The 20,706-nt window shown below is 42.0% G+C and overlaps 3 protein-coding genes across 6 annotated transcripts in view; 1 reads left to right on the forward strand and 2 right to left on the reverse strand.

Annotated features, from left to right (window-relative positions):
- The window catches only part of LOC308294473 (uncharacterized protein), a gene marked incomplete at its 3' end in the record, with an annotated part of 255,977 nt that extends 247,368 nt beyond the window's left edge, over nucleotides 1–8,609 (forward strand). Inside the window, exons 7-8 of the mRNA XM_080737207.1 lie at nucleotides 6,744–6,811; nucleotides 8,538–8,609. Of these exons, the coding sequence (XP_080593333.1) occupies nucleotides 6,744–6,811; nucleotides 8,538–8,609 (140 nt within the window). The remainder of the gene's footprint in view (nucleotides 1–6,743; nucleotides 6,812–8,537) is intronic.
- LOC308294872 (uncharacterized protein) lies at nucleotides 5,010–6,793 on the reverse strand. Its single transcript, XM_080737777.1, has 3 exons — nucleotides 6,398–6,793; nucleotides 6,055–6,144; nucleotides 5,010–5,943 (listed from the first exon to the last, which is right to left on the reverse strand). Exons 1-3 carry the CDS (start codon nucleotides 6,584–6,586, stop codon nucleotides 5,476–5,478), a joined length of 747 nt encoding a protein of 248 aa, XP_080593903.1. The 5' UTR covers nucleotides 6,587–6,793; the 3' UTR covers nucleotides 5,010–5,475.
- On the reverse strand, nucleotides 6,816–18,606 carry LOC308294866 (uncharacterized protein). 4 transcript variants are annotated; one of them, XM_080737769.1, is made up of 14 exons: nucleotides 18,214–18,606; nucleotides 16,412–16,522; nucleotides 15,736–15,923; nucleotides 12,326–12,403; nucleotides 11,730–12,119; nucleotides 11,302–11,403; nucleotides 10,956–11,191; nucleotides 10,662–10,840; nucleotides 10,296–10,422; nucleotides 9,782–9,946; nucleotides 8,514–9,458; nucleotides 7,228–7,493; nucleotides 7,034–7,129; nucleotides 6,816–6,916 (listed from the first exon to the last, which is right to left on the reverse strand). In XM_080737769.1, the coding sequence occupies exons 2-9, from the start codon at nucleotides 16,519–16,521 to the stop codon at nucleotides 10,383–10,385; spliced, it is 1,323 nt and encodes a 440-aa protein (XP_080593895.1). In that variant the 5' UTR covers nucleotide 16,522; nucleotides 18,214–18,606; the 3' UTR covers nucleotides 6,816–6,916; nucleotides 7,034–7,129; nucleotides 7,228–7,493; nucleotides 8,514–9,458; nucleotides 9,782–9,946; nucleotides 10,296–10,382. The 4 variants fall into 4 exon arrangements, with proteins under 4 accessions (XP_080593895.1, XP_080593892.1, XP_080593894.1 ...); XM_080737766.1 differs by having other exon boundaries at nucleotides 16,412–18,606; XM_080737768.1 differs by lacking the exon at nucleotides 12,326–12,403 and having other exon boundaries at nucleotides 16,412–18,606.
- Nucleotides 18,607–20,706: the final 2,100 nt, after the last annotated feature.

Consider the following 20,706-nt stretch of genomic DNA (forward strand, 5'->3'; position numbering starts at 1 on the left):
GCATGTACTATATTACTATAGCAACCACCTGGGCCCAGTTTAGCCCAGCACAAGCTCGAAAAGATTTTTGTGCTATTTTCACAATGCCCCCGTGCCAGAGCTTGGAGTCTCCATCAGTGGGGGAGGGGACTGATGGAGACCTGAAGTGCCTTGCCTTACTTTAGAGTAAGGCAAGGCAAGTTTATTTGTATAACATATTTCTACAAGGTAATTCAACATGCTTATCATAAAACATTAAAGTAGTAGTTGACGTCCAATTGTTTTCTTGAGTTCAATAAAAACATTGTTTTGTATTTGTCTCATTCATAAGACAAACATTTCACAATAGAACCGTGTTATACAAAATGTAATGCATCAACTCTTGGTGCTCGTCAGGGTGTGTGGATCCCCAGTTAAAATATGATTATTTTGGGGGTTGCGGCCTGAAAAGGTTGAGAACCACTCTGTTCTATGGAAACACTTAGCACACGCCATGGTAGCTAACAACATTAGCCATCAGTGTTGCTCTAACTTACCTTAATGCGATGTAGGCCTTTAGTAGTAGTAGTAGTAGTTGTCTCTCGGTTGTCTCAAACAAACCAAAGCTGTTCCGTCAGCAACAATAAAGGGTATGCGCAAATCGAGAGGCAAAGAGAGTTTAACACTGTCTAATGCGATCAGATATGACTTTTCTGTTTGGCTGTACTTTCCGCATAAGTTCCGGGTATGATGATGATGTCACACCAGTCAGTGGTAGGGGGTGCAAAACCACGCCCCGGACTCATTTTTGAAGCTTGTGATTGGCTGAACCGGAGATAGGGAGCGCTACATTGTAGTCACTTGGACCGCGGAGGTGCACCAAAACCTGAACCTATCCTTAACCATTCCTAACCCTAACCCCAACTCTAACCCTAACCCTAACTCTAACCCTAACCCTAACCCTAACTCTAACCCTAACCCTAACCTTAACCTCAGTAAAACAGACGCTGAGTAGCTAACCTGCCGATGCTGGTGAAAACGAGCGCTCCTTGCCTTAGCTCTCCTAGAATTTAGAAACTCGCGTAGGGCGTGTGGTGAAAGACGTACGAAACTTCCGGTAAAAATACCTAATTATAATATTTTTTTAAATTATTTTAACAATGAATAAACACAATGGCTCAAATTACATTAGCAATATCCTTAAATGATTAATTAAACTCGATGGCCATGCCATTTCGGTTGGCTCAAAATAAAAACATGAAAGAAATACATTAAACATTAAATAAAAATCTAAGGAATTAATTAGAGGGAGGTAAAATTAAACCCATTATAAAGCTAAGGCTTTAAATGTTATCAAAATGCATTAACACATTCCCCGCCATTTTAACATAGCTTCGTACTCTACGGTGCCTATGGTCTCCATAGACTTCCATGTAATTCATAGTGCACGGATCATGCACACCCATGCCTAGATAATGCACCACGTGTGTCCACATTGCTCACAGCTTTCAAACAAAAAAATCCGAATGGAAATCCGTTCAGGCATTCATGAGATAGAAGCCATTATGTTTTCCTAAAATGTAAACAAAGATGGCTGCCATGTTTGATAGATGGGGTTGCTATGGGGGTTAAACATGCAATTTCGCGATTTCTATCATGCCTACTACGTTTTTTGGGGTCAGAAATTGTTTTTGATTTTTTTTTTTTTTTTTGAAAAAAAAATTTTTTTTTTTCAAAATGGCGGAAATTCTCGGGACTATCGGGCCTGGCAGGGAAAGACATTGAAATAATCTCGGGACTATCGGGCCTGGCATGCAATGAGTTAAATGGAAATGCCTATAAACTAAACCACCGGAATATTGAAATGGACACGTGACTTCTTCTTCTTTCGTGTATCATCGTGACGATGACTCGTTTTAGCCCATGTTGCAGAACCGGGATGCTGGTTTGATACACGCGTGTAACAGCATCCCGGTTCTGACAATCGCGTTGTCATGGTAACCTCACTAGCGCGACTGAAAGAGTGGGCGGAGAGCCAACAGCCACTGCTGCTTGAATGAACGCAAGGAGCCCATTCCTCCTGCTGCTTGAATAAACGCCACGGCTCATGAGCCGGTCTTGGAGCTTCTTGAATAAACGCCATGGGCATATGTGTCAGCACGTCAACCCTCTGACGAACAGAGGATGATAATGTGTTGGATTTTAAGTATGGTAACATGTCCATAGTTCACACCTCACTGATTACAGAAAGAGGTTTTGCTGTTGTTAGTTTGGACTCTCTCCTGTGACCAATGCGGTGTGGTTAAACCTGTCAGGATCAACCTCCACCAGCATAGGTCCCAGAGTCACTGAATCACTAAGCCTCTCCACCACGGCGAGGTCACAGCAAAAGGAGAGGAAGGTGGCCCTTAAAAGGGCCGTTTGGCGGGGCGGGGGGGGGGGGGGGGGGGGTGCAGGGTGCAGGCAGGGTCTTGGATCTCACATGAGGGAAAAGTAGTTGGCCACCGCGGAGTGGGACCGGCGTCCCACTCTCGCTGAATCTCTTGCAGAGTCTTCTCCTCCTTCAGCTTCCTGAGGGAAAAGAATTCTGAAGAGACTCCAGCTCCTCCATCCTCTCCTCGTGCTCGTCCACTTCTTCTTTCGTGTATCATCATCCTTGATGATTGGTTGACAACATATTTCCTGCAACTCCACCAGGCCTGACCACAACAGTGTAACTTCCTGCAACTCCACCAGGTCTGACCACAACAGTGTAACTTCAGCCATAGTAATGGATAAGTCGTCTCTCTGCTGCTTACAGTTCAGTTCTGTGCTTTCTCTGTGACAAGAAAGAAGAAAAGTGATGTGAACGGCCTGCTCTTCTCTATTTATCCTGCTGGCTGCCCGCTGCTCATTGGCTGTTGCCTAGCAACGGTTTGTATACAACAGAGACGCGCAAACGCTCTGACGTGGCTGCCCGCTGCTCATTGGCTGTTGCCTAGGTTTGTATACAACAGAGACGCGCAAACGCTCTGACGTGGCTGCCCGCTGCTCATTGGCTGTTGCCTAGGTTTGTATATGTTACAGGGTAAATGGGTAACTCAGGGAGACCTCGGTAAGAGCGCTCGTTTTGTAGTTCACCACACACTAATCACCACCAGATGGCGACGTCAGCCACTGGATAAGAGAGTTACGTCACGCTTTGAACTCGCCGCAGACCGGAAGTGTTTACTCTTTATTTACTAGCCTAGCCTAGCCTAGCCTAGCCTAGCCTAGCCTAGCCTAGCCATTAGCTCCATTGTAGTCACTTGGACAGGGCGTTTAACGTGCGCTTGCCCAGGCCTTACGGCCTGGGCATAAATATAACGATTGCATTCACCACGGCTTCGTAACTCGCGCGGCGCTCCGCCGGCCGCGCGGCCCTGGCCCGCTCTTCGCGGCCACTCGCGCCTGCGGCGCTCGGGGGCGAAGAGCAGGACCAAGGTCCGCTGGCCTTCGCGCCGCTTGGGGCTTCGTGGACCCAGGGGGGCCTCGTAACTCGTTTGGGCTTCGTGGATACAGGGGGGCTTCGGTAGCCGCTCGCAGTGTCGTGGACAATAGAGCGGCGCACCGCCTGGAGTACGTTGTATTGGCGACCGCTTGCTCCGCCCCGTGCCGCACCACGAGTGCTCCGCGTCTCGAATGCCCTGGTTCTCTTTAAAACCGTGACATATACAACAGAGACGCGCAAACGCTCTGACGTCACCTGAATCCACGTGTACGCACAGCTTGTAAACAAACAGCTGCTGCAGCAGTCAGCTAGGCTTGTGTACAATTTGTGTTATATATATAATATTTCGTTGTCATGGCGACATCGCCACACGACCAAAGGACACATTGTGGCAGGTAAATAATCAGCAGTGACATGTGTCTGGTCTAGCACTATAACACATGACATGTATTCTTGCTTTTTGTTGTCTTTTGTTTGTATTAAACATTGTGTTAGCTTGCAAGCTAACTCTCAGCTGCTAACAGCAAGCTAACTCTCAAATGTTTTACTGCAAAATAGAAATACTCTGTTACAAGTGACTTAGATTCTAGAACTCTTATTTGAGGGATGAAAGACCATTCTAACCAAAATATTTTGATGATGGTGGTGGAGAGCGCCAAATGTCTCAACACGTGCACGTTAGTCCAAAATCTTTCATAGGTGTTCAGTTGTGTTGATATCTGGGCACTGCACACAGTGCACAGTTCATAGAATATGATTCACACATCAAACCATTCAGTGACACCTCGTGGCCTGTAGGTGGTGGCATTGTCATTCCACTCCCTCAGTCAGGATAGACATGTTTCATGATCATCATACCATGAAGCAGTGGTCTCAACCTGTGGGCCGGGACCCCCAGGGGGGTCCCCAAATTATTTTGGGGGGTCCCCAGATGATTAACTTAATGTGCAACATTGTTTTTTTTCTCTCAACAGTAAACAAACCTCTGGGACAACCAGATCTTATTTTATTGTTGTTTGGGACACAATCAACACAATCCTGAGTTATTTTTTGTGTTCAATCTGTGTTTTTAGATATGTTAGTATTTCAGCATGACTAGTGATGCATTTTGCATCATATTTATCGTGTCCAAAACAACAATAAAATAAGATCTGTTGTCCCAGAGGTGAAGTGGGCATTTAAACTTGGCTACAGTATAACAATATTGTGGTCCATCATTGTTTGAATCAATGGTACAATGTGGCACACAACAGGCATAGAAAAAATTGAAAACACCATAGAAAAAAATATCTTCTGAACCACCCAGGCAACATCAAATGAGGATGTGTCAATTAAGTAAGTGCATATCAGAAAGATCCAGTGATTATCTGAGATCCTTTCTGACATCAACAACCATGGATATTGTTTTCCAAACTACTTTTATGAAAGAGCTAAAATGAACATTTACACAAAACTATTCATTTTATTTAATGCTTTTTACATTTACCTTGAGGCTGGATGAAACAGTTGGAGTCATTTTTGGATGTTTTGTGTATTTTGACAGTGAGTGACATTCACATGAACTGCATTTAGATATTTTACATGACAGAGGAGGAAACTGAGCCTTGCCTCCTAGCAGTGAATAAGTGTCAAAACTGTTCAAGACAGCACTTTAACGAGATGAGAATTGGAATCATCCCCATCTCCGTGGAAGGTACTATACCTAAACAGTGGCAGTAGGCTGCCAATTGATTTCACATTTTAAATGTTATTCCCGTTTGCCTGTTGCATTACCGTACTTGCGCCAGCAGAATTTTCAATATAATGTACAGGCCTATGTGTGCACACCAGACCCCTAAACTGGGAAAGGATTCGGTTGGTTTTCTTTGAATATATTTTCATGCATTTATTAAAATAATAACACCTTTAAGATTAAGACAAAAATGATACCAGCATAAATGATAAAAGGTACAGCACAATTCAGCACAAATCCACACAACACACACAGACAAGGCCTCGCAATGAATTTACAAATTATACTATACACATATATACATTTTACTCTAGATTTAGCAGAATTTACAGTAAGCAACCAGTCCCTGAATATCAGGGACTGGTGTGTCCACATGTGAAGAGTCCCAGTTTAACTTCCTCTTCGTGCCAACAGTTCTCTCTGTGCACCAATCAGGCTTATGCACCACTTTGACTGACACATTGCACTCCTCTGACAGAGGAGAGGCTTTGCAGCACAGACCAGAGAGACTGTCTTTCTTCAGGATGGAGTCAACAGAGAAAGAACTGCTGAACTTCACCTCCCATCTACTGTTAACAGCTTTGCAGGCTGCATCTTTAGTAGAGTGGAGAGTTGTGTAGTGGTCTGGTGATGGTGGCGACGTGGCCATCATCTCCTTTCTCACTGAGGTCAACTCAGGGAACCACCCCAGAATTCCTTCGAAGTGACGACGCACCATCTTTTCTGTTATTTTGCTGTGATCAAGTTTCCAGTAGTTCGATGGGGACTCTGGGCTCAACGAAATCTGAAAATGAAAGAACACAGCTGTTAGAATTAAGTTTGATGAGAGCATGGGTAAATCATATCCATTTAATACCAGTTGGAATGTTCTTTTTCAAGGAATTTATATATTTGCCTTGACAAAACATGTGTGGGTTGACAAGCAGGCTCTGATGTTCGCAGATTTTGTCTGCAGATATCCAAATGATTCCAGTCTGTTCATCAACTGCAGGGGAAAAAAGAAAAATACGTCAAATTACAAATGAGGTCTTGAATCAAATGTAACGTCAACTTTACATTTGATAACAAACAGGCATTTCCATAGGTAGGTATTTAGGGTACGTCCCACTGAGAGAAGGCCACGGGCAGACTAAGGACCAGATGGAGGATTATACTGTATATCCACACTGGCCTCGCAATGTTACCCGGGAATGGGTAATCGACGGTTAAATATATAGTGGGATTATATGTTTTCTTACCTGTCTAAAGGTGAGCATCTTTTCTGGAGCATCTTGTAAGACAAGGGCGATCATTGCCAAGCAGGATTTGCACTGGTTGAAATGTTCTTGCCGAGTAGCGTTTGATTGAGCAAGACTCATGAACTTCCTCTTGGTGGGTCTAGCAGCAGGTGAAGAGTCCCATGTGAACTTCATCTTAAGTCCAACCATTCTCTCTGTAGACCAGTTAGACTTCTGTGACACACTGGACTCCTCTGACAGAGAGGCTTTGCAGCACAGACCAGAGGGGCCGTCTTTCTTCAGGATGGATTCAATGGAGAAAGAACTGCTGAACTTCACCTTATATCTACTGTTAACATCTTTGCAGGCTTCAGGAGAGTGGAGGGTTGTGTAGTGGGCTGGTGGTGGTCTGGTCAACATCGCCTTTCTCCCTGTGTAAGTCAACTCTGGGAACCACTCCAGAACTCCTTTGAGGTGACGACATGCCATCTTTTCTGTTATTTTACTGTGATCAAGTCTCCAGTTGTTCCCTGGGCTCATCTGAACATGAAAATGAAAGCACAGTATAATGTCTATTTGATTAAGCTGGATGAAAGTTCAGACATTTACAGATTACATTTTTATTTGTGAATGTTTATTTGATGAATTTATATTTACCCTGACAAAACATGTGTTGGCTGACAAACAGACTAGGATGTTGTTCTCAAAGAATCTTGTCCTCGTGGACCCAAATGCTTCCAGTCTGTCCATCAACTGGAGAAAAAAATAAATCAAGTTATAAATTCTGAAAGTTAACATTGCATTTGATTACGAGATGTAAACTGTTAACAGCAGCATTGTCTGTTTCTTACCTGATTAGAGGTGAGCATCCTGTCTGGAGAGTCTTGTAGGACGAAGGCGACCATTGCCAAGTATGTTTTGCACTTGTTGAAACTTTCTTGCTGAGTACTAGTGAATGAATCATTGTGGTGAGACAGGCGAGTTCCAAGGTTTCCAGACATCTTGTTTGCTGTAGATAGAATGAAGTCCCAGACACAGAGCAGTGGTTTGAGAACTGCTCTCAGTCAGTAGTAGCTTGTGCTGAATGAGCAGATGTACAGGTCTCTGGATATAAACCCTGTTGGAACAATAGGACATTATGTGTGAATTCCTGGGTTAATGAGGGACCTTTTCAGGATGAGCCATGATGGTCCAATGTGGAGCCAATGACCACAATAACAATACATTGGGCCATATCCCAGGTTTAGTTTAGGTTTAATTCACATATACAAACTAAAACCCCAACAGATTCTTGATGCATGTGTGACAATAAAAGACGGGCAGAGACAAGGATTTCCCCCCAAGATTACAATGTTTATTCAATAATTCAGAAATGATTAAAGGACTATATTGTATAAAATATAGTCCTAGTTTAAAACATCAGTTAAAAAGAAAAGCTCATGCTCTATATACACAAGGGGCACTGGAGGATGGCAGGTGTTGCCAAAAGGAAGGGCCTAGCAACAAGTGCCCTCTTAAGTCTGACATCATTTTGTAGGCAGAGGAGAACTTTTGGGGCCAAAAGGCCCCAGCACCCATGAATCTTTTTACTATTTTTACTATTTACAAATTTGTCTTCTCTTTCTTGTTGACAGGAAAGTGGTAGAATTATACTTGAGTCGTTATTTTTTGTCTCAGATCTGTTGAAATAGCGAGGGACACATATTGACAATAAATCTGCTTGGAGGTCTGACTACAAAATTATGTCACGGCTTAAAAGCCCCACACAACCACCTTAAAAGGTAAAAGCTAAGGCATTCAATAAAGTAAAGCAGAGTATGCAAAGCCACATGGCGTCCGGTCACGTCCGGCCTTGAAAGCACTACTGAATAGATTACGACGAGTATAAATGTATGAGTATAAATATTTCTTGGGGGAAATACAAGGATGTTGAACAAAGAATGTTCAGGTTACAATGCCATTCCAATAAATACTATTACACAAAAGAAAGAAAAGGGAATAACTGAAATGAATATAAATCAGTAAAACTCAAACAGAACAAAACAGCAGTCACAGTCTATCTATAAAATAAAGAAATCATACACCTTAACACAATATAAAACATATTGTGTATAAAACCAAACTGAATGACATTTACCTCTCTCTTTATTGATGAACACAGCCCATGGAGGCACAACACAGGGCAGCAGTCTATGACACGAATGACACGAATATAGACATAGACAATCTGTAGGAGCAGTGTCCAGAAATGTGTTTGAAAAGATCGGCCTGATGGTGGCGCTAAATGGGACAGATCCATGTTGATGACATGACTCTAGACAGCAGTGTCCAGAAATGTGCAAAATCTGTAGGAGCAGTGAGCCACGGACATAGCCACTCAAATGAGCGGCTTCCATCGCTCAAAAAAAAAACTGTCAAGACACATAATCCACATAGGCATTCGGGTGGTGCAGTGGTAAAATGCCTGCCCTCCACCACAGATTTGAAAGCCACCATGGTGCATCTGGCTTTGTCGAGCATCTATCGCTGGCCAGGGAGGAGGGTGGTAATTGGCACTGCATTCCTACAGGCTGTCAGCAGGGAGTGTTGGGAGGGAGTAGGATGAAGGCTCTCTGTCCTCCTGGTAGGTAAGTCAGTAGGATCCATGAGTAGGCGTGAGGTAGACCAAGAAAAAAGTAGACCAACAACGTCAAAAGTACCATGTCCCTGTTATAGTTCAGTATTCAATTTGAGTGACAGAGTGCCTGTCTCTCTGTATCTCCGTCTCACTCTCTCTCGCTGTCTGTCTCTCTCTGTCTCTCCGTCTCCATCTCTGGAAGAGTGCCTTCCACATCAACGTCACCAGGAGAGTCCGAGTCAGGAGAGTCCGAGTCAGAACTGTCGGAGTCTGAACTGTCAGAGTCCGAACTTAGGAAGAACTGCTCTTCATCTGAACTGTCCAACGGGTCCACTTGCCTGTCATCGGTTGATGACATGACCTCCAAGTAACGCTTCCTTGCGCGCCTCTTAACAGCTCTCAGCTCCATCTCCTTTTTGCGGACGAGGCACGTGAGACCCCTCCTTGCGTCCTCCGGTAGAACTCCTAAAAAAGGAACAATGTGTCACTCACTATATAGGGAACAACGCATATTTCACACTCTAAACTAGGCCTGTCAAAATGATTACACAATCACCTAATTGCAATTATTTTTGCTTAGATCGTCACAATAATTTCCATTTTGGATTTTCAGAAATAGTGGAAATAGCAGATCTACAAGCTCAAAAACGTCACGTTGTGATGTGTTTTGAGCTGGTAGATCAGCCATTTCCAGCCAAACAGAAATTACATTACCTAGCACAATCCTGTTTTAACATGACAGAACATTTTCAATAAGTAGAAGTTCACAATGTTACTTTGCCACTTGCCTTCATTCTGATGGAGAGAAACGTCGGACAGCACTCTGGAACGGGCCTTGAGAAAATCCCAGTGCTGCCTCATCTCCCGGACAATGATGTACTTTTCTTCCTGAAGCCTACGGACTGCCATGCACTTGATGAACACCTCTTTCTTCGTACTGTAATCAACAGACCCTGTAATACATAGATATGGAAGGTTGGGAACACTGCTCAAAGATTATAGACGCATATATTATTTGTCATTCATGTCATCATTTATCAGTATTAATCATATACGGTACTATAGCAACAAGATGAAAAAAAGAATACATACAGGACATTAACCACGCACACACCATTTGTTGTTGAGCGTCCCTCATGACCCTATACTAGTAACTATCAGGTGTTTCTGCTCTACATTAAATATCTTCACTGAAAATAGCCAATCTACAAGCTCACAATGCGTCGCGCTTGTCAATCGGCTATTTTGCGCAAATGTTTTCCCAGAATAGAGACGCTGGGGTTTAAGAGGCCAAATGCATACCACATATTTGCCACGGCCAGGGATTCTCTGTGGCGAGGATGGTGTCAAAGCACAATGTTTGGTCAGGAACCAGGCTGTTGTACTCATCTACCAGGACCTCAGGACGAAGATGGCTTGTTCGTTGGATCTAAAAAAAAAAAATGGGGAGACATTTCATTTAAGATGTTGAACACTAAAAGTTCAAGGTATTTCCAGACTGATCATGTAGGATCTCTCAAACATTCATAGCAATATGGTGGGAACGTTACAGTGACCTCACATAATCAGTCTGGCAATGCCAAGCTACAGCGCAACTGGGTTACACTGTGTAAAATGCACAATAGATTTTGCCATTCCTTGATATGAACAGTGTGGATATGTACAAACCTTGCTGTGCTCTTAAAACGGTAATGCTTCCGGTTCCCATCTACAGAGACCGCAAGCATTGACGGCGTGCATGCAGGACAGCAAAATGGCTCCTCCTGGCAGAGGGAATCGATCAGGTACCGTACAGCAGCCCATTCAAAAAATATTTTTTGAAAGCTGTCTGAAGGAATTTTCCCAGTCTAGAAAAACAACAGCAGAAACAACAGCAAAAAACATTAGTTTAACAGAAATCTTCATATCCAAACAAACACTTTTACAATGCGTGAAGTGCAGACCAAAGAAATTAGTACTTACACGGCCAAAGCGAACAGTCCTTCTGTCAATCATCCGTAGAAAAGCCTGAATTGCAATCCCTGGTGACAGCATCTTCAGGTCCTCAAAGGTATGGAACAAGTCTGCCTCGTAGATTGTTTGGAAGTTGACGGTGGTGGCTGGCCAGTAGCCATTTTGTACAAGATCCGCAACTCCTACATTCCACAAAGCCTGGCATCCCTCACAGGACAGCTGTGGCATGCTAAGATCATACCGTCCTACAGATACATACATACATACATACATGATGCTAACCACAATGTTTCTTGAGGGAGCTGTTTTGTAAGGAAACATATTTCAAACAGAGAAGAGGAAATCCTATAATTACCATTTATTGTGACCAAAACAACATCCTTTCCTTTGATGACCTTCATCAGCTCAGGTGGACAACCACAGATGTTGACAGGCATCACAATGGGCAAGAATCGCACTAAAAGAGAGTTTTGTTCATTATCAATTAGCAAAATCACATACAGCAGTCTAACGTACCTTCACTAGTTATCTATATGTCAATTAACAGTAATTAACTTCCCTCAGATGTCACTCATTAATGGGATGCTATTTAAAATGATATTATCAATTATATCATAATATTCTAGTTTAGATGCATATTATGCAGGCTGATACTAGGCTGGATGCTTCCTGGTACCTCCTACTTAAACAATTGATCTACTTATGTGACCATTTGTTTGTTGAATAGAGCACATTTATTCTGCTCATGTACTTTGGATAATAGCGTGTGCTAATGTAACTTACCACATTGTCTAACAGCCGCATCTACAATGCAACTGGTTGGAGCTAATGACCGGAAGAAACCACCAGTCATGTCATCCCGGTTGTGAAGGACCAGTGCCGTGCTGTGCCTGCTCATATCACATTCCGCACAGAGGAATGGACACGGGAGGCAGTCTCTGCACCGGACAGCTGCAGTGTTGTTCTGACACTGGCTGCAGATGGACGATGCCACATTTTCTCGTGCCAGCATGCAGTTGACCAGGGATGGCCTCATTGCCCTCCATCTTTCAGAGTGAAGGGCATTGCGAGTGCTCCAATCGTCCTTGGCCTGTGGAGCTCGTTCGAGTACCTCTGGCTCTGGCTCGTCATCCGAGCTGCTCTGGTCCTGCAGCAGATCTTGAAGGAGGCATTCTATAGGAATTGTAAAAGAAAGACATGCACTAGTACAAATATATTATGCCTACGGTTTGAACATTTTTATACAAAAACAAATAATAAATACATTCAAATGCAACAGTGTTAGATAACAATGTGAATGCTGCTTGGCAATTGCTCATCCAACAGGCAAAAATGAAAGAGAAGAAAATATAAACAACCGTAGATATTAAATGACCTACCACCAGTCTCTGAGGAAGTCTCTGGATCAACGGATGCGTCTGTACTAGAGTGAGCAGACTTGGAATGGCGTGTTTGGGCTGTAATGATAAAAAGATAGATACATATATCAATATCTATATATATCTATATATATCTATATATATATATATATATATATTAATCGCACGATTGTCCATAATTAATCACGATTAATCGCAAATTAATCGCATATTTTTTATCTGTTCTAAAACTACCTTAAACAGATATATAATACTCATATCAACATGGGAGGTAGACAAATACCTAGTTTATTCAAAATCTATATGACAAATAGGCTTACTGTCCAGAATATTCGAGAAAATGTTTCCATTAGGACAGATTTAAATTAACTTTTATATATTTAATCACTTTAACCACATCATCCCTATTCTGGGGGGAACATTCACCAATCATAGCTGATCTACAAGCTCACAATAAGATGCGTTGTGAGCTTTTAATCTTTTATTTTGTGAAGAGTTTGTGTATTGGAAAGATTACTCAAGTACAGTGCAGCGTTTTACAAAGTATAGAGGCTCTAGGTTTAACTGAAGTAATATTGATAGGCTACATTTGAAACATTATCAAAGTATTCTGAGGCACCGCACCCTGGACTGGTGTTAAGATTATGGCACCCCTAGTTCACTTTGATAAACCCTGTTATTATGTAGACACTGTGATGGCTTGTTGGTAGCCTTAGATTAACAATACATTAACATTAACGTGACGATGCCACACATTGCGGTGGTATTGCTTGGAGATTATAGGCTATAGCTAGCTGAAGATGTGTTGCACAAGGCATTATGCCCATCCAGTTCCCTGGCCCCTGCGATCATGTTGTGTGCACTGTCGGTGATCAGCAGTTTGCTGACTTTATTTTCAATGATACTCTCTCCGGCTACACGCATGGTGGAGGCTTTGGGGCAGACAGCACAGACAAGTTCCAGGGCTAGTAGGCTACGTCTGAAGCTAACGTGAAGCTAACGTCTTCATAACAGTCAGCCCATGCAACAGAAGCCTCCACTCCCCGTCAAAATAATGTGCTGTGTTCTCGAGAGAACTGTGATTACTGAGTGAAGTCCAATAGTCTCCAATGAGTGCAACCGTGGTTGTCTGTCTGCCCCTGCCTGTGTCCCAAAACCTCCACCGCTCTGCCTCTGACTGTCTGTGTGACTGTCTTGTTTACGTGTCTCTCCCTCTGCTCCCTCTCTGCACTGCGGGCTGCATTCTCTTCCTGACTACGGGGCGCACCGAGGCTCAAAACTCATTGCACCGGGGGGCAAAAATCACCGCGTTAATCGCACGTTAAAAATATTATCGCCGATAAAGGGATTTTGCGTTAATTAGTTAATATCGCGTTAACTTCCCCACCCTTAATATATATATATATATTTATTCCTTTTTTTCATGTTTCATGTTACATTTGTGTCCTCCAAATCATGCAAGGATAAAGACTAATAAGAAATAAAATGAAAATGTAAGCAAGCAGGTCAGAGTGGTCAGTAGTAGTAGTAGTGGGAAATTGAGAAGAAGGTTGTGTATAACCTTTCTATGTGCTAGACCTCTGGTAGATATATTAGAGCTTACAGTACTGTACCTACACACTGGTATATACAGTGGAGCTAACAGTACTTACACACTGGTAGATATATCGGAGCTTAATACAGTACTTACACACATCCATCTTAATTAATAATAATAGTTACCTCCCACGAGGGAAATTCAGTATTTGCAGCCCAACCCAGCTGCTTCGCAGCCCACAAGGAGCGCGTGAGCAATTAGGGGTTAAGAGTCTTGCTCAGGGACACACATCAACATTGCTATCCTGGCCGAGAATCAAACCAGTGACAGGCAGGCCCCCTAACCATTCAGCTATGGCCGCCCCATACCCAAGCCATGAACCCAGTAGATTAGATTAGAGTTTATTTGTCATTGTAACAATACAGTACAGGTACACAGGCACAGTTTCATTTGTCAACGATCAACTCATTTACAAAGAACAGTACACATACAAGTACATTCACAGTACAACGAAATGTATTTGTGCATTTAAGGGAGCACAGCTGCTGCCATTCCACGGCGCTGCCAATATAGCCTTTCTTGCTGAAAAAAGAAAAAGATTTGGGAGTGGGGAGTACAAGCTTTGCGTTTGGGTGATGGGGAGTTGCAGGCTTGGGCTGTTAAAAAAACATTGCTTCCATACAGTTCCACTAATTTGAGGAACTGCCTGGGAGAAAGAAAAAAAAGCCCTGACAAGACATTGGGTGGGGAGGTGGGGGGGGGGGGTGTGGGTGAAGGCAGGTGAATGGTTGTGTGTGTGCATGCGTGTACGTTGCAGGCCAAAAGCTATCACTCTACCGACTGGGCTAACTGCACACAGGGAGCTAGCAATAACAGAACTGGGGCTACTATCAGTGTCCGGGGACCACCAGGGGTCCCTGGAAGGGTTCCAGGTGGTCCCCAGCTAAATGGGTCCCCAGGCAAAGAGTTGTTAACAAATGGAGCCTTATAGATCTTTAACTCTCAAATGAAAATGTATTTTATTTTACGTTTTCAGTTAACTTCCCTTTGGTACCAACATCAATACAGCATGGAATTGTGGACAAAAGATTCTTTCGTTTTGTCTCAGAGGCTAAATCTCATCAAAATGTGAGATGTACTGTATAGACATGGAATGCATATCAAGTGTTTCCAAAATAACTAATCTTAGCTCATACCCCCTCTCCAAGACAACGGTGGTCCCCAGGTTGATTCTTAGTGAGGGTGGTGGCCCCTGGTTCATAATCAGTTGAAAGCCCCAGATCATTATAGTATCTATACACTATAGTATGCTATTTTTATACTTACATAGTTATATACTGTCTATAGGGGTGCAACTGTTAAAGCTATATTGTGAGATATTGTTTGTTTTTTAGTAGCCCTATTTAACAAGTAATGATAGTCTCCAATAACCCCATCTCTACAGGTCTTTAAAACTGGAACACTCTGTAGTGTTTGTTTTTTTAGAGAGAGAGAGAATTTCTCTGTGTCATCACTTATGTCTTTGCCATTTGTGTTATAACACCAATATCACTTGTTTATCCTGCATCCTGTAAGTTTTCTCTAATGTTTGTATAAATTGGTTGTCCTAACCTGTAAATGTATTTTCTATTTACTAAAGAGCTGAAAGACAAGGAGACCAATCTTACTTAACTAATACTGTAGGAATCATGACTACTACAACATCATATACCGGTAGCAATCTTACACGTATTTGAAGCAAACAAAAGTAAGTCCAAATAATCAATTGAATATACACTGCTCAAAGAAAAAAGGGAACACTGTGATCCCTTAATTGTTTTGAGCCGTTTTCATGAGCACTGTAGTCATACTAACTGGCTTAATAGATACTAACCCTGTCCAGATGGGTTCCGGCTAGCTGCTGGCCTCTTGGCTAGAATACGTCCACTCTCATCTCTCTCTATCCACCTCACGCTCTGTGCTCGTGCAGGACGGAGCCGGGGTTTCTTTTTTGGTGCTTCTTGATCTGCCACAAGCTCGTCCAACTCATGGAGGAGGACGGGCAAATCATCGGCATCCAAACTAAAAACAAACAGGGTGGAAAAAGATATGGTTAAATAGCTTGCTGCTGGCCTCTTGGCTATAATTGTCTCTCCAGGGTTCCCAGTTCCCACACATCATTACCGATTAATTTCCTAAACTTTTCCAAAACTTTTCCAGAATATTTAACCCGATTTCCAGGACTATATAACAATAATTCTGCTAAATAACAAGTCGCTTACTGCTATGCACAACGCCTCGCGTTGTGAGGCATTGTGAGCATGTAGATCTGCCATTTTCACAATTTCTGCCTCTAATATTTGACAATTTGGCCAGTGTTTAATTTGACATTTCAGAGGTATTAACAAAATCAATAACCAAAGACAATGCATAGCTATTTTTTCCAGGACCTTCCAGGACCCTTGATCAATTCCAAAGCTTTTCCTGTACTGGAAAAATATTTTTCGAATCAATTTCAAAATATTTCCAGGAATTTCATGACCGTGGGAACCCTGTCTCTCTCTACCGACCTGGTCGATGGTCGTGGGAGACTGGGTCGAGCTGTCTGTGTTGCTGGTGGTGCTTGCTCTGCAACAATTTCATCCAGCTCATCCAGGATGGCTTCATCGTCTGAATCCATTCTAAAAACAAGCGGGTGGAAACATAGGTTGATTAGCTTTCTTGTGAAAATGTAAACATAGTAGGCCAGGGGTCGGCAACGTTTTGACATGAAGTGCCAAGTTTTCATTTTCTTGATAGTGTGCCATATCAACTATAACACCACATCTTAATTATGACACCAACATATAATATTTCCAATTGGTTTTGACGGGCTATACATGACCTTTATTTTTGTTCTTCTTTAGAAATATATTATTTTACATTAGTCTGTACTCTGTAGGCATAATGATCATTAGACTCAAGCAATAACCCACTTATCTCCCAGACTCTCTCCCCAAAGTTATCAGTTTGAATGAATGTAGAATTATGCAGGATGTAAACTGCATATAGATGTGAGTGGACTCTCTCACACTTCTACCAGTGTGCCAATGATTACCCTCCCCTGTGCCAATGTTGGCACCCGTGCCTAAGATTGCCTACCCCTGTACTAGGCTATTTTGATGATTCATTTAAATAAGATGAATGATTTTCCTTCGGACAATAAAGAAATTGAAGAGCTATCCTTGTTAAAAACAGCAATTAGTGGACATCAAGTAGCAAACACCAGGAGATCATAACCACTTTGGCCAAGCTGGAAATTGCAACTCCAGTGCACATGGTTTGCTGCCATTAGAGATGCAACATAATCCATTGACTCTCAAGCCATTGCAAACTTGAATTATTGAGATCAATGAGTTACTTTTTCATTTCAGCCAAGGTGCAAGATACTATATTTAGCCAATTTAAAAAGTAGAGCCACCACAATTTATGTAAAATATCAATAATGTGAGAATATTCCCTTTGCGTTCCCAAATACAGTATACACGTACATTCACTCATAAAGAGATAAGCACTTTTAAATCATATGTGGTTATTATTAAAGAGGTCTACTTTGCTTCAGTTATCACATCCATCTCTGTACATTTTCTTTTGAACTACAAAATATACATGTACTTTTCCTGTTAGGAAAGCCTGATAAAAGTATCACAATCCCTGTTTAAATGCGCCACAATACATGACATTACATCTAAGTTTAAACATTTCAGAAGAGAGCCCCCAGACCCCACAGCCAAAGGTGTCCCACGGTACATTATTGTTTTCCTGACCATCTCACATAATAATAATAACATCACCTTGGGTTTATCACAATAGTACTTGCATGTACTATATTACTATAGCAACCACCTGGGCCCAGTTTAGCCCAGCACAAGCTCGAAAAGATTTTTGTGCTATTTTCACAATGCCCCCGTGCCAGAGCTTGGAGTCTCCATCAGTGGGGGAGGGGACTGATGGAGACCTGAAGTGCCTTGCCTTACTTTAGAGTAAGGCAAGGCAAGTTTATTTGTATAACATATTTCTACAAGGTAATTCAACATGCTTATCATAAAACATTAAAGTAGTAGTTGACGTCCAATTGTTTTCTTGAGTTCAATAAAAACATTGTTTTGTATTTGTCTCATTCATAAGACAAACATTTCACAATAGAACCGTGTTATACAAAATGTAATGCATCAACTCTTGGTGCTCGTCAGGGTGTGTGGATCCCCAGTTAAAATATGATTATTTTGGGGGTTGCGGCCTGAAAAGGTTGAGAACCACTCTGTTCTATGGAAACACTTAGCACACGCCATGGTAGCTAACAACATTAGCCATCAGTGTTGCTCTAACTTACCTTAATGCGATGTAGGCCTTTAGTAGTAGTAGTAGTAGTTGTCTCTCGGTTGTCTCAAACAAACCAAAGCTGTTCCGTCAGCAACAATAAAGGGTATGCGCAAATCGAGAGGCAAAGAGAGTTTAACACTGTCTAATGCGATCAGATATGACTTTTCTGTTTGGCTGTACTTTCCGCATAAGTTCCGGGTATGATGATGATGTCACACCAGTCAGTGGTAGGGGGTGCAAAACCACGCCCCGGACTCATTTTTGAAGCTTGTGATTGGCTGAACCGGAGATAGGGAGCGCTACATTGTAGTCACTTGGACCGCGGAGGTGCACCAAAACCTGAACCTATCCTTAACCATTCCTAACCCTAACCCCAACTCTAACCCTAACCCTAACTCTAACCCTAACCCTAACCCTAACCCTAACTCTAACCCTAACCCTAACCTTAACCTCAGTAAAACAGACGCTGAGTAGCTAACCTGCCGACGCTGGTGAAAACGAGCGCTCCTTGCCTTAGCTCTCCTAGAATTTAGAAACTCGCGTAGGGCGTGTGGTGAAAGACGTACGAAACTTCCGGTAAAAATACATAATTATAATATTTTTTTAAATTATTTTAACAATGAATAAACACAATGGCTCAAATTACATTAGCAATATCCTTAAATGATTAATTAAACTCGATGGCCATGCCATTTCGGTTGGCTCAAAATAAAAACATGAAAGAAATACATTAAACACTAGAAATACTGTTCCTTCGAAACAGTGTGGGCTCGATTCCAACCCAACAAATAGGATACTTTAAGGTACTGTAAGGTACAGTACCTTACAGTATTGTACTGTACCTTACTATACTGTACTGCACCTTACTGTACTGTACTGTAACTTACTGTACTTTACTGTACTCTACTGTACTGTACTTTACTGTATTCTACTGTAACTTACTGTACTTTACTGTACTCTACTGTACCTTACTGTACTGTACTCTACTGTACCTTACTGTACTGTACTGTACCTTACTGTACTATACTATACTGTACTCTACTGTACCGTACTGTACCTTACTGTACTGTACTCTACTGTACCTTACTATACTGTACTTTACTGTACTCTACTGTACTTTACTGTACTCCACTGTACCTTACTGTACTTTATTCTACTTTACTGTACTTTATTGTACTTTACTGTACTCTACTGTACCTTACTGTACTGTATTGTACTTTACTGTACCTTACTGTACTGTACTCTACTGTACCTTTCTGTACTGTACCTTTCTGTACCTTACTGTACTTTACTGTACTCTACTGAACCTTACTGTACTTTTACTGTACTCTACTGAACCTTACTGTACTGTACATATTCTATGTGTTCTAGATCTACATTTTTGATTCTGTGTTTGGGAACCAGCAACTGTCAAATGGACTCCAACTGTAGTGGAGTATATTGAGTGCATATACTGTAGGCTAACAATCCCAGATCACATCTGTCCTCCACTATGTCTATAACCAAGGCGTTCTTCTATGTGGCCACTCCAGACTGAGGAGTGGAGCATGGCTTTTATTGTGTTTGTGGATCTGACTTGGAAATGCATTGGTTTTGATATCTCCCTGACAACCAACAACAACCACTAATATGGCTGACTGTCCCTGCGGGCTCTAGGATATATGGCTATGGGATTTACATCCCATCGCCCGGACTTGATTCTTGATCACAGCTGTGTAATCAGTAGAGTGGAGAGGGACATTTATTTATAGTTTTAACTATAACTATAGTTTTATACATCACACAGCTTAGACATTTGGATCAAATCAGAGAGCAGACCTGTGTGAACGCAATGATATAGATAGCATATCTGAAGTGTGAACACTGCAGCCACAGCGCCTTAACATAAACATGGGTCTATTATCCTTCTCTCCACTCTGTCCCCACTCACTAAACCCATTGGAAATGCATTGGGTGCTTAAAGTTAAACATTTTTATTTTTTTATATTTATACTACAAAACATTTCAAAACCAAAAGTACAAGCACACGTGTCCTCAGTAAGCTGAACACATAAAAATTTGAATGGTGTTGAAAGGTGTAAGCGTTTAAGAGATGAAGCGCGCCAAAATATTGAGGAGATACTGACTAGTATATAACTAGAAAATGTGCAATTTGGGAAATTGCGAGTGTGGTTGCCTGCCCTGCCGCCCCCTATGGGTCGAAGTGGAAATGCTTTTGGGGATTTGTTGAGTATACCACCCCCGACTAGTGGTTAAAATTTGGTGTTGACTGGATGTTTCGTTTGTGATTTATGGCTACTTCTTACAAAACGGGCTCCTCCCGCTAACTTTGGAACCCTGTTACGGAAGAACGGTATGGACTATCAAAATATCCTTTGAATATGTTTATCGCATGAGTCCATAGATCATGTGTACCGATTTTTGTGACAATTGGAGAAAATATGTAGGAAAAGGAGCAAAAAGTGTGTTTTGAAGAAAATTCAAAATGGCGGAAAATCTATCC

Source organism: Nannobrachium achirus, assembly GCF_963921795.1.
Source record: "Nannobrachium achirus genome assembly, chromosome: 11".
Taxonomy (NCBI): Eukaryota; Metazoa; Chordata; class Actinopteri; order Myctophiformes; family Myctophidae; genus Nannobrachium; species Nannobrachium achirus.